The 24,604-nt window shown below is 47.9% G+C and overlaps 1 protein-coding gene across 6 annotated transcripts in view; it reads right to left on the minus strand.

The window, feature by feature from the left end:
* Positions 1 to 21,159: 21,159 nt before the first annotated feature.
* The window catches only part of EBF2 (EBF transcription factor 2), a 93,958-nt gene continuing 90,513 nt past the window's right edge, over positions 21,160 to 24,604 (minus strand). For 5 of the 6 annotated variants that reach the window (XM_054396676.1, XM_054396678.1, XM_054396675.1 and 2 more), the window contains 2 exons: positions 24,374 to 24,541; positions 21,160 to 21,191 (listed from right to left, as the gene is read on the minus strand). In XM_054396676.1, coding sequence (XP_054252651.1) covers positions 21,160 to 21,191; positions 24,374 to 24,541 — 200 coding nt within the window. The remainder of the gene's footprint in view (positions 21,192 to 24,373; positions 24,542 to 24,604) is intronic. The other variant, XM_054396677.1, reaches the window with a different exon arrangement.

The following is a 24,604-nucleotide window of genomic DNA, read 5'->3' on the forward strand; positions in this document are numbered from 1 at the left end:
TGGGCAAGGGCACAGCAGAGCAAAGTTTCTCTGCCCCTCTTACCCACAGCTTTGCCCTCTCACACAGCCTCACCCTGCCGTGCCCCAGCTGCCTGCAGAGGCCTCTGCTCAGAGAGCATCACCCTGGCCCATGGCTGCTCTCCTGGGCTCTATTCTCTCTGGGGTTGGGGGTGCTGCGGCATGGGGGAGCTTTCATTTGGCATTGCCCCTTCTGGCCTTTATTCAGGAGGTGATGCTGATCTTTCCCAGTGGTAGCATCTGGCTTGGCAGCCCAGGCCATAGGCTGCCTTCTGTTCCAGGTAAATCCCCAGCGGTGACCAAGGTGGTGGAGGGCACCTGTGAGAGTTCAGCTGTAACCAGATCTGCTGCGGAGGAGCTTCCCCTTCACTGCAACATAGCTGCCTTGACCATGACAGATGCAGATAAATCAGTGAATATTTCCATACCCATTGGCCTGGCCAGTGTTGGCAGAGAGGTCCCAGGCAGAGAGGTCCCAGGCAGAGAGGGGAAATCCTCTGGAAAATCAGACAGGATATTTGCCACTGAGATTAAATTTGCACCAAATTTGGTATCCAAGAGGTTGTTTCTCCAGTAAGTAGCAGCAAAAGCCCCACACCTAGAAACAGCACCACAAAATGAAGGCAGTTTGGAGGCATTTCCTGGGAAAAAGATTCATGATTCTGTTTCCATGGAAGCAACAGCACATCCCAAGTGGCAGAGAGCTGACACAGTGCAGCTAGGAGAGCTGAAGTGCCATCTACTCAATCCCATCAGAGACGGGGGGCAGGGGTAGGGGGAGCTGCTCTTGAAAGGAAACCAGAAAGATGTAAAAGGACAGATGGACATATGGCTGGATGGGAAGTCTGGAGATCTGGGCTGGTTCTGAGCTCTGCCATGAATTTCCTGTGTCCCTTTGGGCAATTCACAGGAGACATCTTCCAGCTCCTGCTGCAATCCATAATTGATTTCAGTGGGCACTAAAGCAGAGCCTTGAGCATTCCAGACTGTTCAGGCTGGCCCCTTTGGTACCCAAGCAGCCCACGATGGTTCAAGCTGAAGTGCAGCTTGGTTTGCCTGTTGATCTTTAACTCTCGTAACACAAAGCTCTGCAGATCTTCATACCCAGTGGTAGCAGCTTCACAGAACTGAAGACAGCACCTTCAGGGGAACCTCCTTTGTCTTTAATTGGTCACTGTGTGTTTTTCTCAATTTGGATGTAATGTGATGAGCAGAACTCTGAAGGAATGAAAGAAGGGTGGGAAGGAATAAGAGGTTTTGGAAGAAATTCCTGCTTTGAAAATTCCTGTCTGCTGTCTGCAGCAGGGTTGGACTAGATGACCTTTGAAGGTTCCTTCCAACCCAATGCTTCTATGAGTTTAGGGCTTCCTTCCCTGCTATGGCCTTGGCCATACACACCCTCACCACTCAATGCATTAATTAACCCAACTGCTGAATTGCAATCTTCTGCCAAAGAGCTTTGACCGCTGCTCCCACAAGGAGCTGGAGTGCAGGGCTGCACACAACGGGCAGGGTTGCAGGGCTCTGGGGTGCTGGTTGGTTTGTGGGTTTTTTTAAATGGTTCTGGCAATTGCTACCCTGAGGTAAGTGCTTTGTTTCCCCATCAAGTGGCACTCAGCTCCTTTGCGTTTCCTTATGGATGCTGGAGGAGGATGTCCACTCGGGTTTGTTTGTGTTGTGTTTGTACTCTACAAGCTTTTGGGTGCCTTTGCCAAGGGAAAGGACAGGTTAGAAGAAATATTTTTAATTGCATGGTATTGATTTTCCTTTCTCTGGTAGTGTGTGCTCTGTTGTTGATGGATGTAGTGCAGTGAGGGGCTGGTTTGTGTGGCCAGGTTAGCCAGAGGTAGCAGTGCAATGGAACTCAACCACCCCCTTACTGTGGTGCAGGTCTGTTTGTGTCAGATTCCTCCTCCTGCTGCTCTGTCTTCAGAGGGGAGCAGGGCTCAGGGAGCTGCTCCTAGACTTTGTATTGCAGCACCTTGCAAACAAGCTGTGGAGCTCTCAGCATCCCCAGACACATCTCAGAGGGAAAAGAGTCACCACAAAGGCTTGTCTGTAAGGAGGTTAACAGAGAAGTGTGGAGTATGAGCCTCCCCTTTATCATTGCTCTGTTGTGCTCTGATCCTGAGCAGTTCAGAGCTGGTAGGGACATGTGTGTGCTGATGCAGGACCAGGGAGCTCTAAAATTGTTTTCACATTTATATGTAAAGCAATTACTGATGATTTTTTTTTCTTTGCCTCATAACTTGAGAAGTGGAGCAGACATTCAGGAAGTTTTACTTTTTATTTCGCTCTGGCAGACTTGTAAAGCATGCAGCTCTGGTGTACAGTGCAGCAAGAGTCAAATGAAACTGGAATTTTTTCTGTATTGCATTACTTGTAGCCCCATAATGCAAGCAGATCCCTTCAGATCAGGGGGGTGAGAGCAGGAGCAGCCTGGTCTGACAGCTCTGCTCCACACATGATGGCTGTGTGTCCCTTCCGACACAGGCCATAGGTTTCTCTCTATCCTGGTTGCTCTCACCTGTGTTTTTAGGGCACTGGGGAATGCAATTTATTTTTTTTTTACCAATTGGTACTTTGGAAACTGCTCCTCCAAGCCTATGTGTGCTTCCATGTCATCTAATTAATTCATTTGCAGTCTGTGTTTCTCTCCCTACTCATTCTGTAAAGGTGCTAAGTCTTGTAAGCAGAGAGAGCGAACCTGAACAGATTTGTTTTCACATTCCACAGTTCAAAGCTGATTGAATCAGATCCAGCAGCTCTGTGTGGGAAGGAGAGAGATGATCATGTAGATTAATAGCAGTGCCTTGATCAGGACCACCCTGAGTCAAGCCCTTCACTGTCCCAGTCCAGAGCCTTCATTGACTGGACTCTGCGGGTACTTTTTTTGCTAAGGGTGCAAAACAAGACAGGATTCATCATCTCAGAGGGAAAAGCAAGGTGGAGAGGTTACTGGCAGGGAGAGGAAAAGGGAAACACAATGCAAACTTTGAGTGGGTTTAGAAGAGCTGGAGGAAGCAGATGTTGGGTAAGGAGTGAGCGAGGAGATTTTTCTCTGTGGATTAAGATCCTAGAAGCTGACAGTGACAGCAGCGTAAGCTGTGTGTGCTCAGGACTGCCAGGCAGTGCTCAGAGAGCTGAACAGAGCTTCCAGAAGGAGCTGTGCCCATTGCTACCAAGCATTTTGAGCCCTTTGACAGGCCAAGGGGCAGAGGCACCTCACCTGGGTTTGTACCTTAGTAATTAAACAGCAAACATCTCAGATCTGTGCAAATGGGAGAGTTGACACTGCAAGGGCCTCTGAGTCTGCTGTGCCAGTGTGTCCCTGTGCCCTCTGCTCACTGCACAGAATCACAGAACCAAGGCTGGAAAAGACCTCTAAGAACAGCAAGTCCAATCCTCAACCCAGCACCACCCTGGCCATTAAATTGTGTCCCCAAGTGCCATGTCTGCAGGTTTTTGAAAACCACTCCATGTACAAATGCTGCTAATGGGTCTGCCTCTGAGCATGCATTATCTGCCCATCCAGGGGACAGCTTGGGTTTCTGAGAGTGAAAATGTCACTCTGGGCCTGGAAGAATGTTTGATTTCATTCCAGGCATAAAGTAACAAATTGCCTTTAATGGCAGCATCACCAGAAACAGACCTCCCTCCTTTTCCCATGTCTCTTTCAAGTGCCTGGTTGATTTTTTTATGGATTTCCATTCTACAGCTTGTTATGCAGCAAGGAGAACCTTGCCAGGTTCTTGGGGATCAGCATGCAGGGGGGACTCAGCCATAATAACAACTCTTACACTCATGGTTTTAACATCTTTTACTTCAAAGCAAGGAGCTGATGTGATCTTTCATCATCTCAGCTGTTGTTTACCAGCTCCCTACAGATGCTGTTTGAACTAACAAACCCCACACTTCCTGGCTGGAGTGAGTAATTCCCTTGGTAGTTGCAATCCCTTCACTTGGAGGCTTAGTACTCGTGATTGAATGATGCCACTAACAAGAAGGGGATAAACCATTTCAGTGTTCAGTGTCATCTTTCAGCTCAGTCACAACTGGCCAAATTGGCTTGGCTGAGCTCAGCCCTGCTCCTTGTTTACTGCTTCCAGGAGAAACCACCACCAAGTCCAGAACTACATTTGGGGTCAGTTTTCCCCAGGTCTCAGAGAGGTGTTCCTGATACCAGGGCTCCTCTCTGGCCCTGGTCTGTGAGCAGTGCTGTGTTTCCTAGCAGTCTTTTAAGTCAGCTGGAATCCAAAAAACTGCAGATGAGGAAAGAGCTGTGAGGTCACCTATTCTGAGAAGCTGAGAGCAAGATCCCTGTTCTCTAGCACAGGCTGCTCTATGGAGTGCTGCTGGTGAAGGAATGACCTGAAAACTGTGATCTGTGCCTGACCTGGGCAGCATGCTGCAGGAGCAAGGCTGCATGCAACACTGCCTGCTGCTGGGAAGGACAACCCTGCTGTGATGAGTGTCACAGTGCTGGACAGTGCTGGTGGGCAGGGATCACCATCTTAGAATTGTAGGCAGCTTTACAGGCATGCAAGCAAACATCTGAGCATGGACAAAGGGAACCCCATGAACATGAGTCAGGAACTGTCTGCTAGTCTGTGGAGTGCAGCTGTGTTGAAGGGCCAGGATCCCCTGTGGTGGTTCTCAGCACACTTCTGGAGCTCTGCAGACTACCTCTGCTCCTTTCCCAAGCATTTGTCTCGAATCCTGTAGGCTCAGGAGCCACCCAGGCACAGCCAGCTGACAGTGCCCCTTTCTGGGTACCAGCAGGTTGCAGTCAGTGCCTCATGTTCTTAGACCTTTGTTTGCAGTGCAGCTGTGCTGAGCAAAATATTAATTAACCTGAGAAAAACTTCACCACTTTCCAAAGGCAGCAGTGCACCCAGCATAGCAAAGGTCCTTAGGGTAACTCCTGTCTTTCTCTGCTGACTCTCTGTTTTTCCCCCTGCCAAACAGCCACCTCCCAGAGCAAAATGCAGAACCACCCTGGTGGAGTCCACTCCAGCAAAAGAGTTCTCTGAAGTGGGAAGGAGTTTCTCTCAGAAGCCTCTGTGTGTGTGTGAAATGGTGGAGAGTCTGGTTTCATACAGATCTAAGAATAATTTTTCCACTGTTCAGGATGCTTGGCTGTTTAGTTTGCACCAGAGGCTTGGGACCTTTATCAGCCACAGAGCCACTTTGTCATTAAATGGAGTCTGTGAGTGGCACTGAGACTGAACCCTTGTGCAGCCTGTGAAAGGAGGGTCTGATTCTCAGCCTTACTGAGGCTCCTTTGTGCACCTACAGTGGCACAAGGCCCCCAAGACCTGATTTTGTATCAGATCTTTCATAAAATCTATTCACCCAAAGTGCTTTAGGGTTAAAATTAATTCAGTTAATGAGTTAAATAACTGCCAAGGGAGAGAGAAATTAAGAGTCATGGGCAAGGGGGAAAAGAGATGCTTCCAGCTGAGTTGAGAAGAGAGTGTGAATGAGTTGAAGGGGGAAAGAGATGCAAAGAAGATGCACTGATGGGCAAGAGCTGTGGAGGAGAAAGCTCTTATGCCCTAGGGGTCAAATTATATGAAGGAAGGAGGAAGGGCCCCTTTCTGCAGGAGAATTGCTAGTGATGGAAGTTGATTTAACACATCTCACAGAAGCAGCAATATGAGCTGAGGCTTTCCCTGCTCTGGCTACCTGCTGCAAAGTCTGCACAGGCTGTACAAACATTCATCTTTTATTGTTTGTTTATAATGCAATAGGAATTACTCGGAGACTGCCCTGCTCCTGCATCAGGTGTTTGAGGACAGAAAAAACAGCCTCTGACCAGGTCTTTTGACTCCCAGGATCAGCTGGGACAGACAGAGCTGTTTCCTATCATTAAATTCTGCCTCGACCTCATCAGAGCAAGGGCTGTGGTGGGGCTGTGTGGAGGATCTGCCTCTGGCACACTGCTGCCAACAGCTATGGGGAGCTCTTTCCTGAACCCCTGGGTTACCACCACTGCCAGGGCTGGGCAGAGCTTTAGGCTTTCCTCAGTATCACCTGCAAGTCTCTTCAGCTGGGTCTGCAGAGAGGGCTGAGGACCACTCTGGAAGCTCTCTACCAATGGCCAGCCCAGGACTTATTTCAGACCAGTGGATGAATTTTCTCCTGCATCTATCCTGTCTGTTTTGAGCAAGCCTTTCATTCATATCTGCTGGACTCCTCTGGCTCTGAGCAGATGTTTTTCAGGTGAGTTTCGGTGGAATACCAAACTCCACGTGAGGCAGGATGTGTCTGAAGTGGCTCTGAACCTGAAAGAAACTCTGCTAAATCAGGCTTTAAACAGCTCCCAGCTGCCAGCATGGTTTGACTGGTGACGTTCCCTGAGCTTTAAGAAGCCTCTGAGGCTCACAAACAGAAGTTTTACGTGCAGTGCTTTGGATACTAACAGCCTTGACTCATTTCCCTCAGTTTTATGTCACTGTTCTGTCATGGAGTGGTTATGGTGCAGGAAGGTGCCTTGGAAGCTTGGAGCACAGTAAATGCAGAGCTGGCTTTGCTCAGCAGAACTCCTTCAGGGCTTTATGAGACATTTTTAGACAAACTCATTTGACAAAAGTTGGTTTAAAAAAACCCCAAAACACAAAATCCCCAAAAGCCCAAGTGCTTTATTTGAGGAATGTAAATAAACCACATCCTGGCTGTTCTCTTCGCCAGGATGCAGTCAGCTTTTGGGTGATGTAAGGGAGATTTGCCCTCACCTCACTTTCGCCCTGTGTGAAGTTTGCTGCTATGTCCCAGGTTACTGAGACCTCTTTAAATCAAGGCAGTAAGAATGGACAGTGAGAGGGTGACCTGTGAGCTTTATGGGTTGTGTCTGCACAGCACAGGGCTGAGAAACACTTCCCTGGACACGTGGGTGGGTTCAGTGCAAAACACAAGAAGGATCCTCCTGAGATACATTTCTTCCAAAGCCTCACTTAGAAATTTGGGGGAAGAATTTTCCCAGGACATTTTGTTCTGCAAGTTCTGCCTGAGAAGGTCCTGTAAAACTGCTCTGGGTAAGACAGACAGCCCCAAGGGCTTGCCTGCAGGCCCTGGAGCTTGAAAAGGCTCCTACTGACATAAATCCTTTTGCGAGCCCAGAGGCAAGGTTTGAATACAACATGTTGAGTTCGTGCCAGTTTACCAGGTCTACAGCTAGAGGTGGTTGCCTGTTTTGAGGGAAAAGAGCAATTAAGATCATTTTTCTAGAGCCTCAGTGCTGAGGCACTGATCTCTCCCATATGCTCCTCTTCCTTCTCTGCATGCCAGCCTGGTCTCTGTGGCACAGGGATGAAAAGATAAACCTCTTTAAAACAGGGCCTGCCTCTAGCCTGTTGTTTTTGGATTCTGCATCCCTCTGTTTGATTTGGACACACCTAGAATCACAAAGTATAAGTCTGAGCTGCTCCAGGATCTTCATTTTCTTCTCACTAGTGAAGCAGGACAGATAATTTCTGCCTCACAGGCCTTGTTCCCAGCTCAGCAAAGCACTTGAGCAGGAGGAAATGGGATCTTAATGCTGTGATTACTTTGTTTGGTGAGCTACGGCCAGAGTGAAGCACCTGGAGGTGGCTGGAGGCAGAGGAGTTCCAGAGCTGTAAGTTGGCATTATCAGTGTTTCGCAGGAAAATAAACCACAGAGAGATTTTTTCCCTACCTCCAGCAAGTAATAGATGAGGGTTGGGTCACCTTAAAGACATGCTTTGGGTTTAACAAGCAGCTCTTTGTGGCTAAAGCATTGTCTGTGCTCTGCAGCTGGGATGTCCACAGCTGGCCTGTCCCTGAGAGCAGAGCTGCCAGATGCAGAGCAGCTGAGCTGTGTGGAGCAGCACAGCCGGAGAAGGAGCACCAGAGATGCCCAGGAAGGGAAGGGGGAGGCTGAGAAGGAAAAGGCAGTGGTGAGGCAGCTTGTTTATGTCACCCCCGAGCTGACTGCAAGCCTATCATACACAGCACTCCACTGGGGGTCCGGACAAGGAGCTGATTGTCCTTCCTCAGTGAGCAGCCACCCTGGTGGCATTCCAGACCTTGCCCTCTGCCCTGTCCAGTGCCAAAAGAGTGCCGTTAGGAACCGTGTGACACTGGGCACTGCAGATTGCTAGCAGAGGCCAAGGGGTTAGCCTGCTGTGCAGTCTGAGCAGCACTGCTGAGTGCAGCCAGCTCGCCCTGCAGCCTGGAGCTGTGGGGCTGGCACTGCGATAGGGCTGTGCTGGGAAGGGAGGCTGAACACAGACTGAGGCAGAGGCATCTCATCCTTTTCATAGGGAGCTTAGAGCCATGGGACAGTGGCTTGGGCAATTCCAGACCTCAGCCCCATCCTCTTCCCCCCCACACTTTAGCTCTTGCTGAGCTTGGACCAGACCCCCTCTGTGCCAGTTTACACCAGGGGAAGGTCTGACTGGGCGTTCCCAGGCATGCCAAAGGTATTGCTGTACAAACAACTGCAGAAATCATCACTGAAAGGTTTTCTGCTCAGAAGCAGATCAGGTATCTGGTCCTGGGAGGGCACATCCACTGCTGCAGAAGGAAATAAAGGAGAGAAAATTGTGAAGTGTTAACTGATATTTTCAGAAGCTTCCTTGGTCACATTCGTGAGGACCAGAAAGTGCCAAATCTAACACCAATTATTCAAGAGGGGCAAAGAGCTGCAGCAGTAATTATGCTGTAACACCAGTTGTGGGAGAATAGGAGAAAGCCTTTGCTGGGGTCTAGGGAGGGAACAGCTTGTAAAGTGTTATTTGCTTAGAGTTGGCCAACATGGGCTTTCCAGGTGGGTTTTAACTAACTTAGGAGTCTTCAAAGGTATTGCTGCCACGGGAGGCAGTGGGGCTGGATTGGGGCTTGGACTTGTGCTTTCTGACGTGGCAAACTGGGATGCAGCTGTAGAGCTCCTCTTGGCCTCCCAGAGCTCTGCTGATGAACCTGCATCCTGTTCAAGTGAGGAGAACGATCAATGCCCTTAGCCAGGCAGGGGGTGAAAGATTTGGTATGAAGAAGTAAAATGAAGTGCATGAAGTTCAAGAAGAGAAAGTGTAGGCTCCTGACCCTGGGGAGGAACAAGCTCCTGCAGCAGGACAGGTGAGGGGGGACCTGCTGGGGAGCAGCTCCGTGGAGAAGAACCTGGGAGTGCTGGGGGACAAGTTGCCCATGAGCCAGCAATGTGCCCTTGTGGCCAAGAAGTCCAATGGTCTTCTGGGGGGCATGAACCCACCTGGGTGCATTGCTGTGCACCCTGATCTAGGTGAACCTGCTGTAGCAGGGGGTTGGACTAGAAGATCTCCAGAGGTCCCTTCCAACCCCAACCATTCTAGTGTTTGTTTGGTTGGTTGGTTGGTTGGTTGTTTTTTTGGCCTTCTACTTCCTGACAGTCTTAAAGACCATCAGAGGAGAGACAATGGAACCTGGGCAAGCTGCTCTGCCATGCCAAACTCTGCCACCTCGGGGAAGCTATTCCAGGGAAAGTTCTCTCAGATGAGCTTCTCTAGGTGCCTGACCACAGCTGAGATGCTTTCTGGAGGTCACAGAGCAGTGCAAGTGTGTCAGTGGATCAGTGCTAGGCACACAAATCCTCTGTGTGGATCAGTCTGAAAATAAAATGCTGACATTCTTTGTGCTGCCTTTTTAAATTGCAGGCTGCAGCTCAGGGAACATCTCTTGTGGCTTCCACTCCTGCTTTGGCCACTGAGGCTGTGAATCTGGCCAGGTCTCTCTCCTCTGCAGTCTTGTTCCTTCCCAAACCTTCTCTGTGCTGAACAGGGCCTTGAACAGCCTCCTGCCAGTGATGGACAGCAGCAAGCACAAGGTGTCCCCTGCTGTCAAAGTTCCCAAAGCTTCTTGATGCTACTGGATAAAAAAGACTGATATCAGTAACAATTCAAATAATGTTAAACAAAGAAACATTTACAATAGGATTCCATTCCTGAACTACCAAAAAGCAGCTTAGAATCTGGTTCAAGATTGGTTGATTTTATTTTAAAATACATTTCAGCAGAGATTTGCTGATAACGTCAGGGCAAGGCCCACAGTGAGGTTACCAAACTGTGGGTTAGGCTGAATAATTAGCTGGACTTCTTTGTGTTCTGTTCCCAAAGCATCAAGCTTCATAACCACTGATGGTTTGGTACTTCTGAATCCAGCCTGCTGGACATAATGCTTCAAAAGTACCTCCATGCTTTAGGATTGGAAGTTCTGTGGTGCTCTTTCCAGCACTGCCTTGTGTCTGTGTGTGGGAACTGTGCTATTTTACCTTGTTTCATCTGAAAGCAGAGGAGGTGCTGAGCAAGGGTGTAGCAGCATCACCCCTATTAGAAGGGCTGTAGTCTGTTTGAGGCCAAAAACTGGAGAAAAACCTTTGAATGTAGACAAATATAAAATGTTAAATCTTGAGGGCAATGGAGCAGAAGTAAGAGCAGAGGTGGAATGGCAGAGCCATGCAGCATACTGATCAGGAAGGGGATTTGGGGCTGTGGGAGAACAGTCAGCATGAAACCATAGAGCTGCAGTGGAAAAAAGGAGGTCAGAGTAAAGCATCGATAGGAAGGAGAAAAAACAAATGGAGTGGGTTCCTGGTGCCCCTGCAAGGACAGCCAAGGGTTTGGGTTTCCCAGGTGAAATTCTGGTATTTGAAATGTCTTTATTATTTCTAAAATATGTCAGTGTAGCCTGGGTAGATTTGTTGCTTGTGTATATTCTGCTCCCCTTAAGGTTAGGGCTCTGCCTGGATGTGCTTTAGCCAAGCCCTGCCTCTGAGGAAATAGCTCCAAGTTGGCAGTGCTTACCTTCTGGTTCTTGTGATGATCAGCACCTAGCACAGTGGAGTCCTGGTCTATGGCTGCCTTCCTAGGTACTGCCTTAGCACCAGAAAACTACTCCCTGGGTCCATGGCTGGCTTCCCAGATTGCTGCTTCAGTACCAGTAAGAGTCCCCAGGATGGCCACATCCTGCAAGGAGCCATCTGGGAACCGCTGCATTGATGTTATTGTAAACCAGAAATGTTTACTCATGATATTGAAATGGGTTTGGATCACTGTGGATGAAAGTGAAACAAGATATAAGCCTGCAATGACATGCATAAATACATAATTAAGTGTATTTCCTTCCCATATGGAGAGGATTAGCTTCCTTGCCTCAACAGGGAGTTGCTTTATTTGGTGTCTGCTTTGGTGTCCCTTTCTTTTTGACAGCTTACAGAGGTGCTCTGAAAGAGAATTTCACTCTCTGGCTAATGAATGCTAGGATAAGGACTTTGAGGGCATGTGGAAAAGAATAAGTGATTGCCTCAGAAAGCAGAAGTTTTGGGACCTGAAGGGCTGTCCTATTATTCTGACTTCTCTTTTTGACCCTAAGTGGGCCCTATGGGATGATACTGCCCAGCCCACAAAGACTTATTGCTTAGTCATAAATCCAGACAGAGGGGTGAGAGAGCTGTGTCTGGTAAGTGCTGAAGTGTCAGCAAAAGCTTCTTAACTCAGGTTTCATAACTTGAGAAATATTTTATCATCCTTGTGAGCCAAACCTCTGAAAAATCAATAGAACTCGCGAGTTGCCTGTATTGATCCGGAGGGCTGAGCTGAACTGAAATATTCATGGCCGTGCGTGTTTGTGTGTGTGTGGTTTGGGGATGGAGCCCTGGGCAGCTTTCAGGGACTGCAACCTTCTCATTTTTCATTTAAACCAGATTAAGACGATTAGGTGACCTGCAAAGCATCTACTTGAAAGGGAATGAATTTGTTTGCCTTACAACAAGGCTCCTGACAGTCAGAGAGATGCATTCTCATTATTATTACTTTTCTTAAATGACAAACGGGAGGAAGAAGTCAGGGAGATCTGATAAAATTAGCACCACACTCTCTGGGGGATCCCTGGGCTTGCTTTGTTTGCAAAGCCAATTTGGACACCGTGTCTTTGATCTTCACTTTCAGCGTTTGAGCAGGCATGTTCAGTATCACTCATTTCACAGGAGAGTTGGGATTCAAGTTTCTTCAACAATCTAAAAAGCAGTACATTAGAAGGGGAATTGTCTGCCAGTCGTCTCAGAATCTCAATACCCTTGGCACTAATTTGATGTGATGCATTTCACCAGCTGTGTTACCTGAATGATGCTCTGTGCCCAGGAGGTTTGTGCTACTGTAGAGGATTAAACTTGTCTCCCTTCACCCCCCCCCCCCCCTTTCTCCCTTCCCTTTTTCTTCCAAGAGACATTGAATGAAAAGCATCCATGATTTTAATCTCCACATAGGTGTGACAGGTTAGAAAGCCTTGGCAGGGAGTATAAGGCAGGGTTCATGCAGACAGTAGGACAGAGCCATGAAGAGAAGCTCTGCAGAAACACTGAGAGCAGTTCAATGCAGTCACTCTTTCAGAGCTGCCTTTTCAGCTTTTGCTCCTTTCCTACAGTACCTTTCTCACTTTTAGGGCATAGGTTCAAGTCTCTGGTGATGCCACAGACTTGTGCTGGGCTTTGGGCAGATCACTTAGGGCCACGACACTTCAAGGAATTCAGGTGCTCAAGTGCCATCGATTTTCCTCTGCATCTCAGTGCATCAATCAGAGCCTTTTCTGTGAAGCCACAGCACTGCCCTGCCTTGCTGAACACTTGTGAGCAGTCAACAACTGAGGGGTACTCAGTGACTTCAGACATGTGAGTCCTTCAGACAGATCCATGGTTATGGGAAAGGCTGAGTGGAGACAGAAATGGAGAAAAGCAAAGGCAAGAGTCATGCCTTAAGAACAACTATTGTGCATGCTGGCTGCCAGTGCACTGAAAACACTGCCATGGGAGTGGACACCTCCATAACCTTAACCATAGACAGGGGTGCAGGCTACCAGGCCTTGGTGCTTCCTGGTTTTGGAGCTCAGCTATCAGAGAAAAGAGAAAATAAGGGCAATTAAAAGTGATTTCTCTCATAGCTCTTCACCATGCATCAATCCACCCATGGTTAAAAATAGTTATATGAAATAAAAACAGGCACCCTTGAGAGGGATTACGTCAATCAGTGGCTCAAACTAGGCAGAAAACCAGGCTCTCAGCAGCTGAGATTTGCTGCTCTTGCTACAGAGAAAGGGAGCAGCTCCTTCTCTCCATCCATGGACGCTGAATGTCCCCCAGAGAGATTCACAGCATCTCTTGCACCGATGGTGTACAAACACCAACTGCTGCCTGCCCCTGGTCACTGACCATGTGTCCATGTGGCCCTGCTGATGTGCTTGAGGTGCCAGAACACTGGCACTGGTGGCACGAGTTTTCCTCTGGTTGGTCTGGCAAGTCATCATTTAGTGGCCTGGGTCTCACTTCTTTAATCCATGCTACTGTTCGACAGCTTTCCTGCAGCAAGTCAGACGAGAAGGGGAAACCCCACGCTTGCCATTCCTTATTTATTTGCATTCCTCAATGGCAAAGTAAACTGAGTGTTTAAGCAACTGACATCAAAGATTTGATTTCTCTGAAGCTAAAAAGCCTATTAATCACAATTTTAAAGTGTTCTTTAATTACCCTGTAATAAAATGACACACACAGAGGGGAGCAGGAATTGTGTGTTTGTGGAGCTCCTCATGCTTGGTTGTGCTGCAAGTCTCACTGGAAAGCCTCACGGAGCCCTCTTGCTTCTGCTGCTTCATTCTGCTCTACTACAGCCATTGCTCATCCTCTCGCTGTTCACTGTCTGCTGTGCAGCTCTGAGGCAGGGAGGGCACAGTGGGAGAACAGACCTGGGGCTCCTGCCCCTCTGCTCTGCACTGCAGAGGCTGTACCTGGAGTCCTGGGTCCATTTCTGGGCTTCCCAGTTCAAGAGAGACAGAAAACTGCTGATGAGGATGCTGAGGGTCCTGGAGCATCTCTGTGAGGGGCAAACGCTGAGAGCCCTGGGGCTGAGAGCCTGGAGAAGAGCAGCCTCAAAGGGGATCTGATCAATGCTCAGAAAGAGAAGGGTGGGGGGGCAAAAGGCTGGGACAAAGTGGGAGCTAAAAGCCAGCAGATGGTGCTCAAGGTTGCATAGTCATGTAGGACCAGTACAGCTTCTCCCAGTCCTCACATCAGCCTCTATCCAAGCACTGAAACATGCAAGCTGGGCAAGAGACACAAGGGTGGGCTTGGTGGGCACTTCAAGGGGTGAAAGCTGTCAGATCAAAAGAGCTACAAGGAAAAAGAAAAAAACAAATCTTGGTTAAAATCTTCATTGGGAAACTAAGCTTTGTAAAGGAAGGAGAATGAAAAGCAAGCTCAGGGTGGGTACCCAGCTCCTCCTTTTACATCACGAGACAGGGGCTGGGCTGTGGCAGCAGGGAGAAGTCTGGAGACGTGAATCAAATCCAAAGGACAACAAAGTTATTTGCCTTACTAAACCCAAAACCTCACCATGTTTAACAAACCTTGGCAGATCCTAGAACCCCTTTGCAAGCTTCTAACACTTGAGAGTACTCAGAAAATGGAATAGCAGCTGCCAGCATGGAAGCAATTGCTGCTCCGAGCATCCAGTGATGGATGAGGGGAAGTGGCCTCGAGTTGCACCAGGGGAGGTCTAGATTGGATATGAGGAAAAACTTCTTTCCTGGAAGCAGACTGGACAGATGTGGTTCTGTTTCCTGGAGCAGCACTAATAACTCCTTACTGGAAGGAGAAAGGGCTGGTGGCTGTGGGTGGAGGCTGCCTGCACGCTGCCGATCCTGGCTGGCTTGGTTTGAATTCCCGGCGACTGCCGAGCTCAGCTGAGTGGGGAACACTCCGAGTGGGGCTGCTTGCAGGCCTAGACAGTTGCTAATGAAACAGTTGCTGTTTTCTTGACAGACATTAATTACTTGATCTTAGGAGTTGGTAATTGCACGGCCCCCTCTGTATACAGCACTAATTACATTAGCAATTATATGGCATTTTAAAGACAAAGAAATGAGTGCAGCAATTGCAGTGTCAGAGGGACCCTGCTGCTAAATTTCAATCAAGTTCCTGCAGTCTCAGGGAAGTGTTGAGAGAAGGCCTTCTTCAGGCTGTTCCGCTGCTGGCTGCAGCCGCTGAACCCAACTGTCTGGAGGAGACCAGAGGGGCTCAACTTTCTCATCAGGGTTAGCTTTGTTTCCAAAACTGATCTGAAACCTTCTCAAAGCTCTACTGGCTGCTGGAAATATTTCTTTCCACTCCAGCTCCGTTCATCCTCAGTAATTGTCATGGCTTAGAAAATCACAACCTAGACTAAAAATACTGCTGGCTGTAATCATACCATCAAGGCCTTCCTGAAAGATAGAACAGGGTCTGGAGAACATCTGCTGAGGAGTGGCTGAGAGACCTGGGGCTGTTCAGCTGGAGAAGAGAAGGCTGAGTGGAGACCTCACTGCTTGCTACAGCTGCCTGAAAGGAGGTTGCAGTGAGATGGGATTGGTCTCTTCTCCCTCAGATCAGGTGATAGGACAAGAGGAAGTGGTCTGAAATTGTGCCAGAGGAGGTTCAGATTGGAGATGAGAAAAAAAATTCTTTGCTTCAAGAGTGGTAAGGGACTGGAACAGGCTGCCCAGGGAGATGGTAGAGTCCCCATCCCTGAAGGTGTTCCAGAAACTTTTGGCCATGGCACTTTGGGACATGGTTTAGTGGCCCTGGATGAGCTAGAGGACTTTCCCAACCTTTATGGCTCCATGAAGAGATGTGTTGCATTTCAAAGGATCTTCCTTTGCAAATCACAAGGACAGAAGGTTCTGAAGCCCTCTCCTGCCATTGTGGTGTAAGTGTGGGTGCTGTGTTGGGACAAATTTGAACATAACAGAAATCCAATGCTTGTACATTTTTCTTCCCCACTTTATTTTGTAGCTGTGCTCCTGGTTTGCAGGCCAGAGGGGAAAGTAATTATCTGGGCAGATCAATAGATGGTGTAGGCTGCTGGTGCACATGCACTGACTCAGGCTCAGCCCTTGTCTTGTCAAGTGCTGAGCTTGTAAACAGGGGCAGGTGGAGTTGCTACCACAGACAAGATCTCAAGTCTGCTTCTGGATCTTCCCGCATGCCACTCTCCCTTCCCTTCTCACTGCTCCTCAATGCTGCTGCTGTCTGCAGCCTCTGACCAATTCACCCAGGGTCACATTCATTGAAACCTTGCTCCAGTGCTGAAGTGGGTGGGAAGCTGCCACTTGTTTTAATGGTGGCAAGACTGCAGCCAGCACCTCACAGCAGGGACAGTCTCTTGTGTTCCAGGCTGGATAGCTACAGCCTCTGATGGACTGAATACAGAGAAGTGTCCCTGCCGACATTCAAGGTCAGGCTCTGAGCAACCTGCTGTAGTTGGGGATGTCCTTGCTGACTGCAGGGCAGTTGGACTGGATAAGCTTTGAAGGCCCCTCCCAAACCAGTGCATCCTGTGAGTCTACGACAACTGAACCAGGAGGATTTCCCCAAGTCCAGGTGCTGTAAAGCTTGCAGAAGGCCTTGCTCCATCCACATCCTCTCAGAAGAAGGAACTGGCAACGGGCAGGCTCTGTCTGGTCATTCCCATCCCTTTTCTGTTGTTGTTGTAACTTCACCCAAAGGAATCAGGACACCAGATCTGATTTCCCCTGCCCCCAGCCTTCTTGTATTGCCTCCCTGGAACAGTGGTTTGGTGCTTTCCACTCGGGGAGGGGGAAGTGTTGGGTTTCCTGCTTCCCCTTATCTACAGCTCAACACTCTCTCTGCCATGGCTACTGTGTCCGCACTCTCTGCTACCAGCTGGCTGCTTAATCCAGTCCTGCAGCAGAGTTAATGAGACATTCCTCCTTAAACAACCTGCTGCCATTAAAGCTTCAGATCTTTGCACCTCAGCAGCTGTGTCTTGTCACTGAGATAAATATTTTAACTGGTCTGGCAATTTCTGAGCTGCCCTCTCTAAGTGGCTGAGCCAGGGGCTAGCATTTCTCCATTTATTAAAGGGAAACTCAACTTCTTACAGAACAGCCACCCAGAAAAGAGCTGGGAAGGGACAAAGGCAAGTGGGAACCAATCTGCTCTGCTAGATATCTTTCTGAAGCAGGACATCATGCAGATGGCAGCATGGCCATGCCTGGCTGGAATCATCTGCTCCTCAGGCAAAGACTAAATGGGCTTGGACTGGCCACCTACAGGAGGGACTCCACTTACCACTGTCAGGAGGGGTGGGAGTAAGCTGGGGAGGTGTTCAGAAAAGGTGTAGCCATGGTACCTGGGGACATGGTGTAGTGGCCATGGTGGTGTTGGGTTGGCAGCTGGACTTGCTGATCTTAAAGCACTTTTCCCACATTATTGACTCCATGGCTCTATGGAATGTTCTTCGGTGTTCTCCATCCTGCACAAGTTAGCAGCTCTCCAAATCCCTTGCCTTTGGACCCAGCCCACTCTGAAATCAAGGTCATGCCCCCTTGTGTACAGTACAAAAATTTTATTTTTTTTGTTAGGATAATTTAAAGTTTAAAACTGAAGTAGACATATTCATTTTACAAACAAGATATTCTTCCATAAGTAGGACCATTAAAAACAGTAACCAAAACCAAAGAAAGCTGTCTTTACAAAAGCTCTGTGCATAGCAACTTCATACCAGAAATAACTGACAAAGCAAAGATACCCAAAAGAACCAACCCCAACCAACCCCAGCTCTACACAGGAGGGAGAAACGAGGCTCTTAATTTACAGAAGGGAAGAAATGGTCTTCAAAAACCATGCATGTTGGAAGTGTGCAAAGAGGGAGAGGAAGATGCTACACCAAGAGAAGTCATGAGATAAAACATTCTCCTTCCACTGGTGATGAGCTCTGTCAGTACCGACTGCAAGGCTCTCACCTCTCTAGTGGCAAGGGAAGAGCTGCTGGGGAACAGGAAACAACAACATCTAGGAGAGGACAGGTTTGCTTAATCACACTGAAACAATCCTTACACAGTCATTTTCCCATCACTTTTCCTTTCTGTTGGGTGCTTTGTCGTTGCCAAAGTCCTTCTCTCAAGGATTTCTGGTTGTATCTATTTACACCTGTTTTTTTGTAAAGCTTTGTAAGTTCTGCACTCATCTTGAGGGTGATGATTTCCAAGCATGAGCAAAATTAATCTCCTAAACCATTCCTGTGTTTGGGGCTTTTACATTTGTCTGGCTCAGCTCAAACCAGAAACTATTTCCCATGTTTACATTGACACAGTCAGCTGCGCTTTGCTTCTCCTAAGAGAAGGACCTGAAGTCACTTTCTAGGGAGGTTTTCTTTTTCATCTGGACTCTTGACTCTCCCACTCCAGAGCAACTGGACAGAGCTAATAAAAATAACTGAAGTGTGAAAGCAATGCGGAGTGGTTCAGAACCTTTCCTTTTTTAGCCAGTGTCTCATTTTTAACCTGAATCTTCCCAACACTTCAGTGATCTTTTATATCTGCCTGTGCTGACTAAAGTTGAGTAAAAAAGAAGGGTGGACAATTAACAGCATAACCTTTCCATGAAGTGTCTCAGCTATTTAAATTGGAAACCTTCCTGAATGAGGTTTTTGTAAGGAAGATCTTGTTTGCTAAACAATGTGAGACCAGGCAGCAAGCTGCTGCTCTCCAGCAGGGCTAGAAAGCTCTGGCTCTGGGATACTTGCTGGTGCAGGATTTTGAGGTAAGCAGGGAGAATAAAATTTTAAAAGCCCAACAGAGAAGGGCAGGGGGAAAATCCACCATCACTGTTTGGAGCTGTTTGGGGCTTTTTAGTAGGTCCCAATGGGAGAAGGGAGAAGCTCAGAAATGAGCCTGGTCCATCAAGGTGTGTGTTGGAAATCTAGAACTCTGCAGAATCCACTAAGGGTTAGGGACGTTTTCATCCCAACCCGTCCATAGTCCTCAGTCTGTTTGTATTCCCCTGTACACATGCAGAATTCCACCTGGGATTTTGGACTTCCTGCTCTCAAGCTTGCTGAGACATTGGTACCTGTGGTCTGGAGGGGTTTTTGTTCTGCTCAGGTTAGAAAGTGGTCCTTGTTGTGTCACCAGTGGTGACTGTCCCACAGCACAGTTACAACTCCAGAATTAACTCCTGTAGCTCTTTCCTGTTTCAGAGATCACTTAGCTTCAAGCTTGGTTCCTGCTAGCCTGTGATTGCTCTGCCCTTGATGGCATGAAGGGCATGCAGAGAACCTGCAGCACCAATGACCTTGCCACCATAATCTATGGTGAGCTGTTTTGTTTCAGCATTCCTGGAATGAAGACACCTTCAGTGACCTGACTGTCAGGTTCTAACTCCATTCATGCTTCTCAAAAACACATCATTGCCACCAAATCTCCCTTCAAATGTGCTTCTGCTTCCCATTTCTGCCCTAAGCTAAAAAGAGAGCTCCAGGGAGGACCTGCTCACAGAATCACAGAATGGTAGGGGTTAGAAGGGACCTCTGGAGATCATGGAGTTCAACACACACCACCAAACCTCTTGGTCACAACTCTCTGCAGCTGGATTTGAGTGATGGATGCAGACAGAGGCTTTCTAGTCCAGCTCTACCCCTAATCAGCTCCACAACAGCCCCCCATGACCTCAGCCATGCACATTGTCACAGCTGTCCAGTAGTGAACCCAACACCTTCTACCATTTCTAAGGGGCACCAAGGACACTATTTGACTTAGCCACCACCAAAACTACCAGGCAATGGACACGTTCAGGGGCGATATAGTGAGGGTTTATTTGTGTAGATAAAGGTGTTGCCATAGGAACAACTCTTCCTGCAGCTACAAAGCAGGGGGAGAGGGGGTAAGGAGTGGAGCTGGTTTAGTGTCTGTTTCTCTAAAAATGCCTTTCCAAGAACCAAATTCTTCCCTGTGCTCTCTGGGTTAGTCAGGAAGGTGGTGACTTTTTTATCAGACTTGTCCTCACCTGCCAATGTCAGGAGAGGAGATGCAACGCAGAACTAAACTTCTTTAATGCTAAAACACATAAAAATTGGAAGCAATCAATTACTTCATGAACTTCAGCATCTAACTGGAAAATACTTACCATTTTTAATGACTCAGCATAAAAGTGCATAAATTATTCCAATACATATTTACCCTTCATAAATGCACCCTTAGTACGAAGTATAACTGAACTGAAGGTGTTCTAACTACCTGGAGAAACAGAGAACCCTTTCCCTCCTCACTCAGACATTGAATCTATAAAATAAACTCAGTACCTCATGAAACCTTGGATCTGCTCAGATCCCTAAGTGCCACTCTCTTACCAGTGGGACTCTGAAGCTCACCAGTTCCTCTTAGTACCTGAATATTTCAATGGAAACAAAAACCGAAAGGGGGAAAGGTGAGGAGGTTGCAAATCCACACCCAAGGTGTAAAAGTCTCTGCTGGTTCTGGCAACCAGAAGCAATCCTGTACATCCTGGCAGGTGAATGCAGTCAGAGGGAAGCGGTGAGTGAAAATAAATTTCAAACTTGTCACTACATTTTTGTATCACTTTTTTCTTCATTGTACAATTGGAGGGAAAAACAAAACAAAAAAAATCCAAAAGAGGGTTTAATTTCTACCTCTACGTACAATAAGTTACAAGTTTATTTATTTAAATAATTGTAAAACATCTTACATTTTTAAAGAGGTTAAACTATAAGCAAATACACAAATACACCAAAGGTCCATCACTCCTGGCAGTTTGTCCTAGAGACTCTTCCATGCTGGTACCCTGTTTGTTGAGTTGTTTTTTTCTGCATAAACTAAATCGATATCTGAAAGGCTCCATAGAAAATAGAAACTTCAACTTTTCTCCCCTACAAAGTAAAACAAATTGTATCCAAAATAGCAAGCTTGAAGCATTTGTGCCAATTTCTTTCTCCTTTCCATATTTTACAAATCTGAGGAAGGCTTCATGTCTGGCAAGAACGACTTTGCACTTCTGGCTCCCTCCTGCCAGTGTTGCTGTCCTGGCTGTGGGCTGACTCTTCACTCCCAGGGTCTGAGGAGCTGCCGTGGTTGTGTAAGGAATATGAAAGAGGTGAGAGATGCAGACTTGTGGCTTGTCCAATCCATAAAAAATGCTGTTTTGTTTTTTTTTCCTGGGCCTGGCTTTCCCCCCAAAAGAGCCTGTAGTGCTATTTTTTCTTTTATTGGTCCATCACAATAAGTAGTTTTGTGCTGTAAAAGAAAAAATTAAAAAAAAAAAGGAGGAAAAAAGGGAAGAGGGAGAGGAGCAAAGCTGCCTCTTGCTTACATCGGGGGCACGACAAGCCCAGTCATGGCTGAAAAAGAAAATTGATAGAGGTGAAATTCTGGCAAATTTCTGTGGACAAAAGATCTTTGAGCCCTTCACCCTCATGTGTGCAGCCATGGAGTGCAGCAGGGACCTCACCTGCAGCCTGAACTGGAACTTAGTGGCTTGGAACTGTTTTTGCTTTAGTGGGAGCAAAGGTGGTGAGACTGAGAGTGCCCACAGCCTGGGCACAACGTGCTAGCTCACGGTGAAGTCACCACTGGGACTTAGATAAAGGAGAGAAAGGATTCATCCCAGTGTCAGTATGAGGTTTTTCAGAAAGGCTGGACCATGCCCCAGGTTGGGGGTGTTGGACTGGCCGACCTCTAGAGGTCCCCTCCAGCCCAGTGCGCTCTGTGACTCATTTTTGGGTGCTTTTCCCCTGTCCTTCTGAAGCTGCCTGGAGCTGGTGCTGCTCCCCAAGGTTTGAGGGTAAGTTCAGTTTCTGTATATTTGTAAAATAAATGACTGAGTCGCATTCTCACAGGGGCCTCAGTACAGTGCAAGGTCCTAATCCTGCAAAGATTTATGGTCCCTGGAATTTGTGAGATTATTCAAGTGCTTAAAGCCCTGTCCTCTGAGAGTTCCTTTCACCCTCTTGTTCATCCTGTTTAACACAAATGCTTAGGGCAAGATCCTCAGCTGGCATCACTCTGTTACAGCAGCTGGGCTGATTTTAAACAGCTCTGGATGTGGTTTGCGACTTCATACAATAGGAAAACAAATATTTTTGTATTTTGTAACTGCCTGGGGCTGCAAGGTCTTGCCAATTTCGGCAGACAGCTGAAAGAAAAAGTGAAGCAAACAGCCTTAGGTCCCGTACCTGCTGGTTTCATTTGCAGAGGACTTCGCTATTCTGTGTCAAACCATCCACATAACCCCAAACCGAGCAGGTGAAGGTTTGTCTGCCTGTTTGCAGGGATTTTCTGATCAGGCTGAGGGGGCTGCTCCTTTCCTTCTCCTCACCCCCAAAATCAAAAATGATCCTAACTGTTGTGTCCCAGACTGACCCTGGGAAGCTTTCTCCTTCTCCAGCCACATTCCTGCCATAAGCCTCCCTGCTGCATCTCTGCTATCTGGTGGCAGAGGGAAATGATGCCCTCAGCTGCTCCCACCCTGTAGGATTCCTGATGGAGCTTCCCAAGATGCTGCAGGCACAACCAGCCAGGTCAGCTCCCAGAACCTGAGCTCCTTGTCTCGGGTAGCCTGTCTGGGTCTCTTGCCTGGAGCAAAGCTGGGGGCACTCACACAGCCAGTGCCTGACCAGGCCTACCTGTGGCTGCTCTTTCCTCTTGGCACAGCAGCCAGGCTCTGTGTACAGGGAGGCAGTAGAGCCTGGTACAGCCAGAGGGGCTGAATTTGAGAGGTGCAGGGGCTGCTGCCAGAGCAGTTTAAACTCTCTTCCCAGGGGCAAAGGCTGCGTTGGCATCAAGGCTTTCCCTGGTACTGTTGTTATCAACATTATTTTCATTGTTTTTTAATCAAATCCTCCAGCAGCTCAGAGCCTGAGTTTCTGCCATGTCTCTTCAGAAGCAATTCAAGAACACATTTCGGCAAGTCCCTGAGCTGGAAGGGGAGTTTCATTTTTTCTGTAGAATTGAAGATATTTATCTAGCAGCCCTGGACTCAGCTGCGTGATGGCAACAGCAAAAGTGCCTGAAAGTGCCACCTGCAATCAGGAGGAACCCCTGGGGTTCTGGTGAGTCCTTTTGCCTCCCTTCCTTTCCTTCTGAGCAAACATCAAGTTCCTGCTTTCCTCACTGTCATCCCCCAACCCAAGCCTGTCCTGCCAGTGCTCCAGAGCAGAGAGACTCCTTAGAAGGTGTCAGGACAGAACCTGCCAGTGGACAAATTCAGGTAGAAGTGTAAGAGCACCTCGACAGGACAAGCAAAGCCTGATTGCCTCACTGGCTTTCATCCATTGTTGCAGCCTCACCTCCTGCAGCAAAGCACAAGCAGGCTGAGGAATATTGGCTGGAACTCTCACCTGGGCTTCCACAGCTCATCTGAAGGGCTTTGGTCTGTGGTTCTCTCTTTTCACATACCCCTGACCGTCCATTTCCACCCCACCTCCACTCCCCTGTGGGGCTGAACTGTCAGAAGCCTATTCCCAGCCTGTCTGGCTTTTTATTGAATGTTTGTGAGGTTTGGATTAAGGTCTTACACTGCTAGCAAAGCTGTAATTATTTTTGCCTGTATTACTAGATATTGAATCGATGTAACTTTTCAATAAAGGTGGTTCAATGCAGGACACTCCCTGATGAGTTGGGAATATAGAAACCAGAGTCATTATCCCAGAGGGTCTTTGCTTTTTTCTTGGAGGGAAATGGAAAAAGAATTAGAGATGAGCCTTATTGTATTAACCTTGACAGCTTGCAATTATCAGCTGCAACTCTTGATTAAAATTGTCACAAGCTTGGAGAATTTTTTTACAAATAAATACTCCAGCAGGGGTGGTGTCCAGATGCTGTGGTGACAGGCACCTGTGCTGGGTGCAAGCCAGCTAAGGGGTTGTAAGGCAGCCACAGCTACAGGTGTGTTTTTTGGGGCTCATTTTAGAGTCACCTCTGGCTCTTGGTGTGGTGAATTTCAAGAGCTGTGCTTTCTGCAGTATCTCTAGTCAAGTCTGAATGAGCCAGATGACGTCCCAGGCCCCATAAAGGCTTTTTTTATAGAGACTTGGAGTGTATTTATGTGCCCTCCTCAGTGTGTTAAAGGAAAGAATTCAGCACAGTTTCCATTCTTATCTTAGTGCTCACATTTGTTTTGCAGACCCCCTTTAAAAAGGCTGTAAATATCCTAGAGGGCTCAATTCCAGTATAAGCCTAAACCTTGCAGCAGGTTTCAAGCCATGGTTGTTGTGCACAGAGCCATGGGTCAGCTCTGTAGGGCAAGGGTTGTTTTACAGGTCTTGGAAGCCTAAGGAGAAGTCAGCCTTGACAAAAGAGCTGGTGCTGAAATGCAGCCTGGGTCAGGCCCTTCCTGGTGTCAATGAGTGTCTGTGCCCTGCTGTTTTAAATTCAACAAAACAGAGCTTGGAGCTTTGCCTTAACTCGGCTGGACTGGGTCAGATTTTCACTGCAGGACTGGTGCAGGTGGCTGCTGTGTTTGCCTGCACCAGCACAGTGTGCTTTGCATCTGCAGGCTGAGCATGAATTGTGCATTTCTTACCTCTGAACCCATTGCCATTGCCACTGGAGCAGGCAGGAGAAGGAGACCCTTGGGGTCTGATGACAGGAGCAAAGGCACTCTTCTGTTTGACAGCAGGGAAGACGGAAGAGGAGAATGGAAGGATGGAAGAAGTGCTGGAGGAGCCAACTGTTGGACTTGAAGACATCACTGTGAAAGAAAAAAAGTGATTCCTCCTCAGAAATGTCACTGTGGAGGTCTGGTAAAGCTGCC

This window comes from Indicator indicator, chromosome 38 (genome assembly GCF_027791375.1).
Source record: "Indicator indicator isolate 239-I01 chromosome 38, UM_Iind_1.1, whole genome shotgun sequence".
NCBI classification, from domain to species: Eukaryota; Metazoa; Chordata; class Aves; order Piciformes; family Indicatoridae; genus Indicator; species Indicator indicator.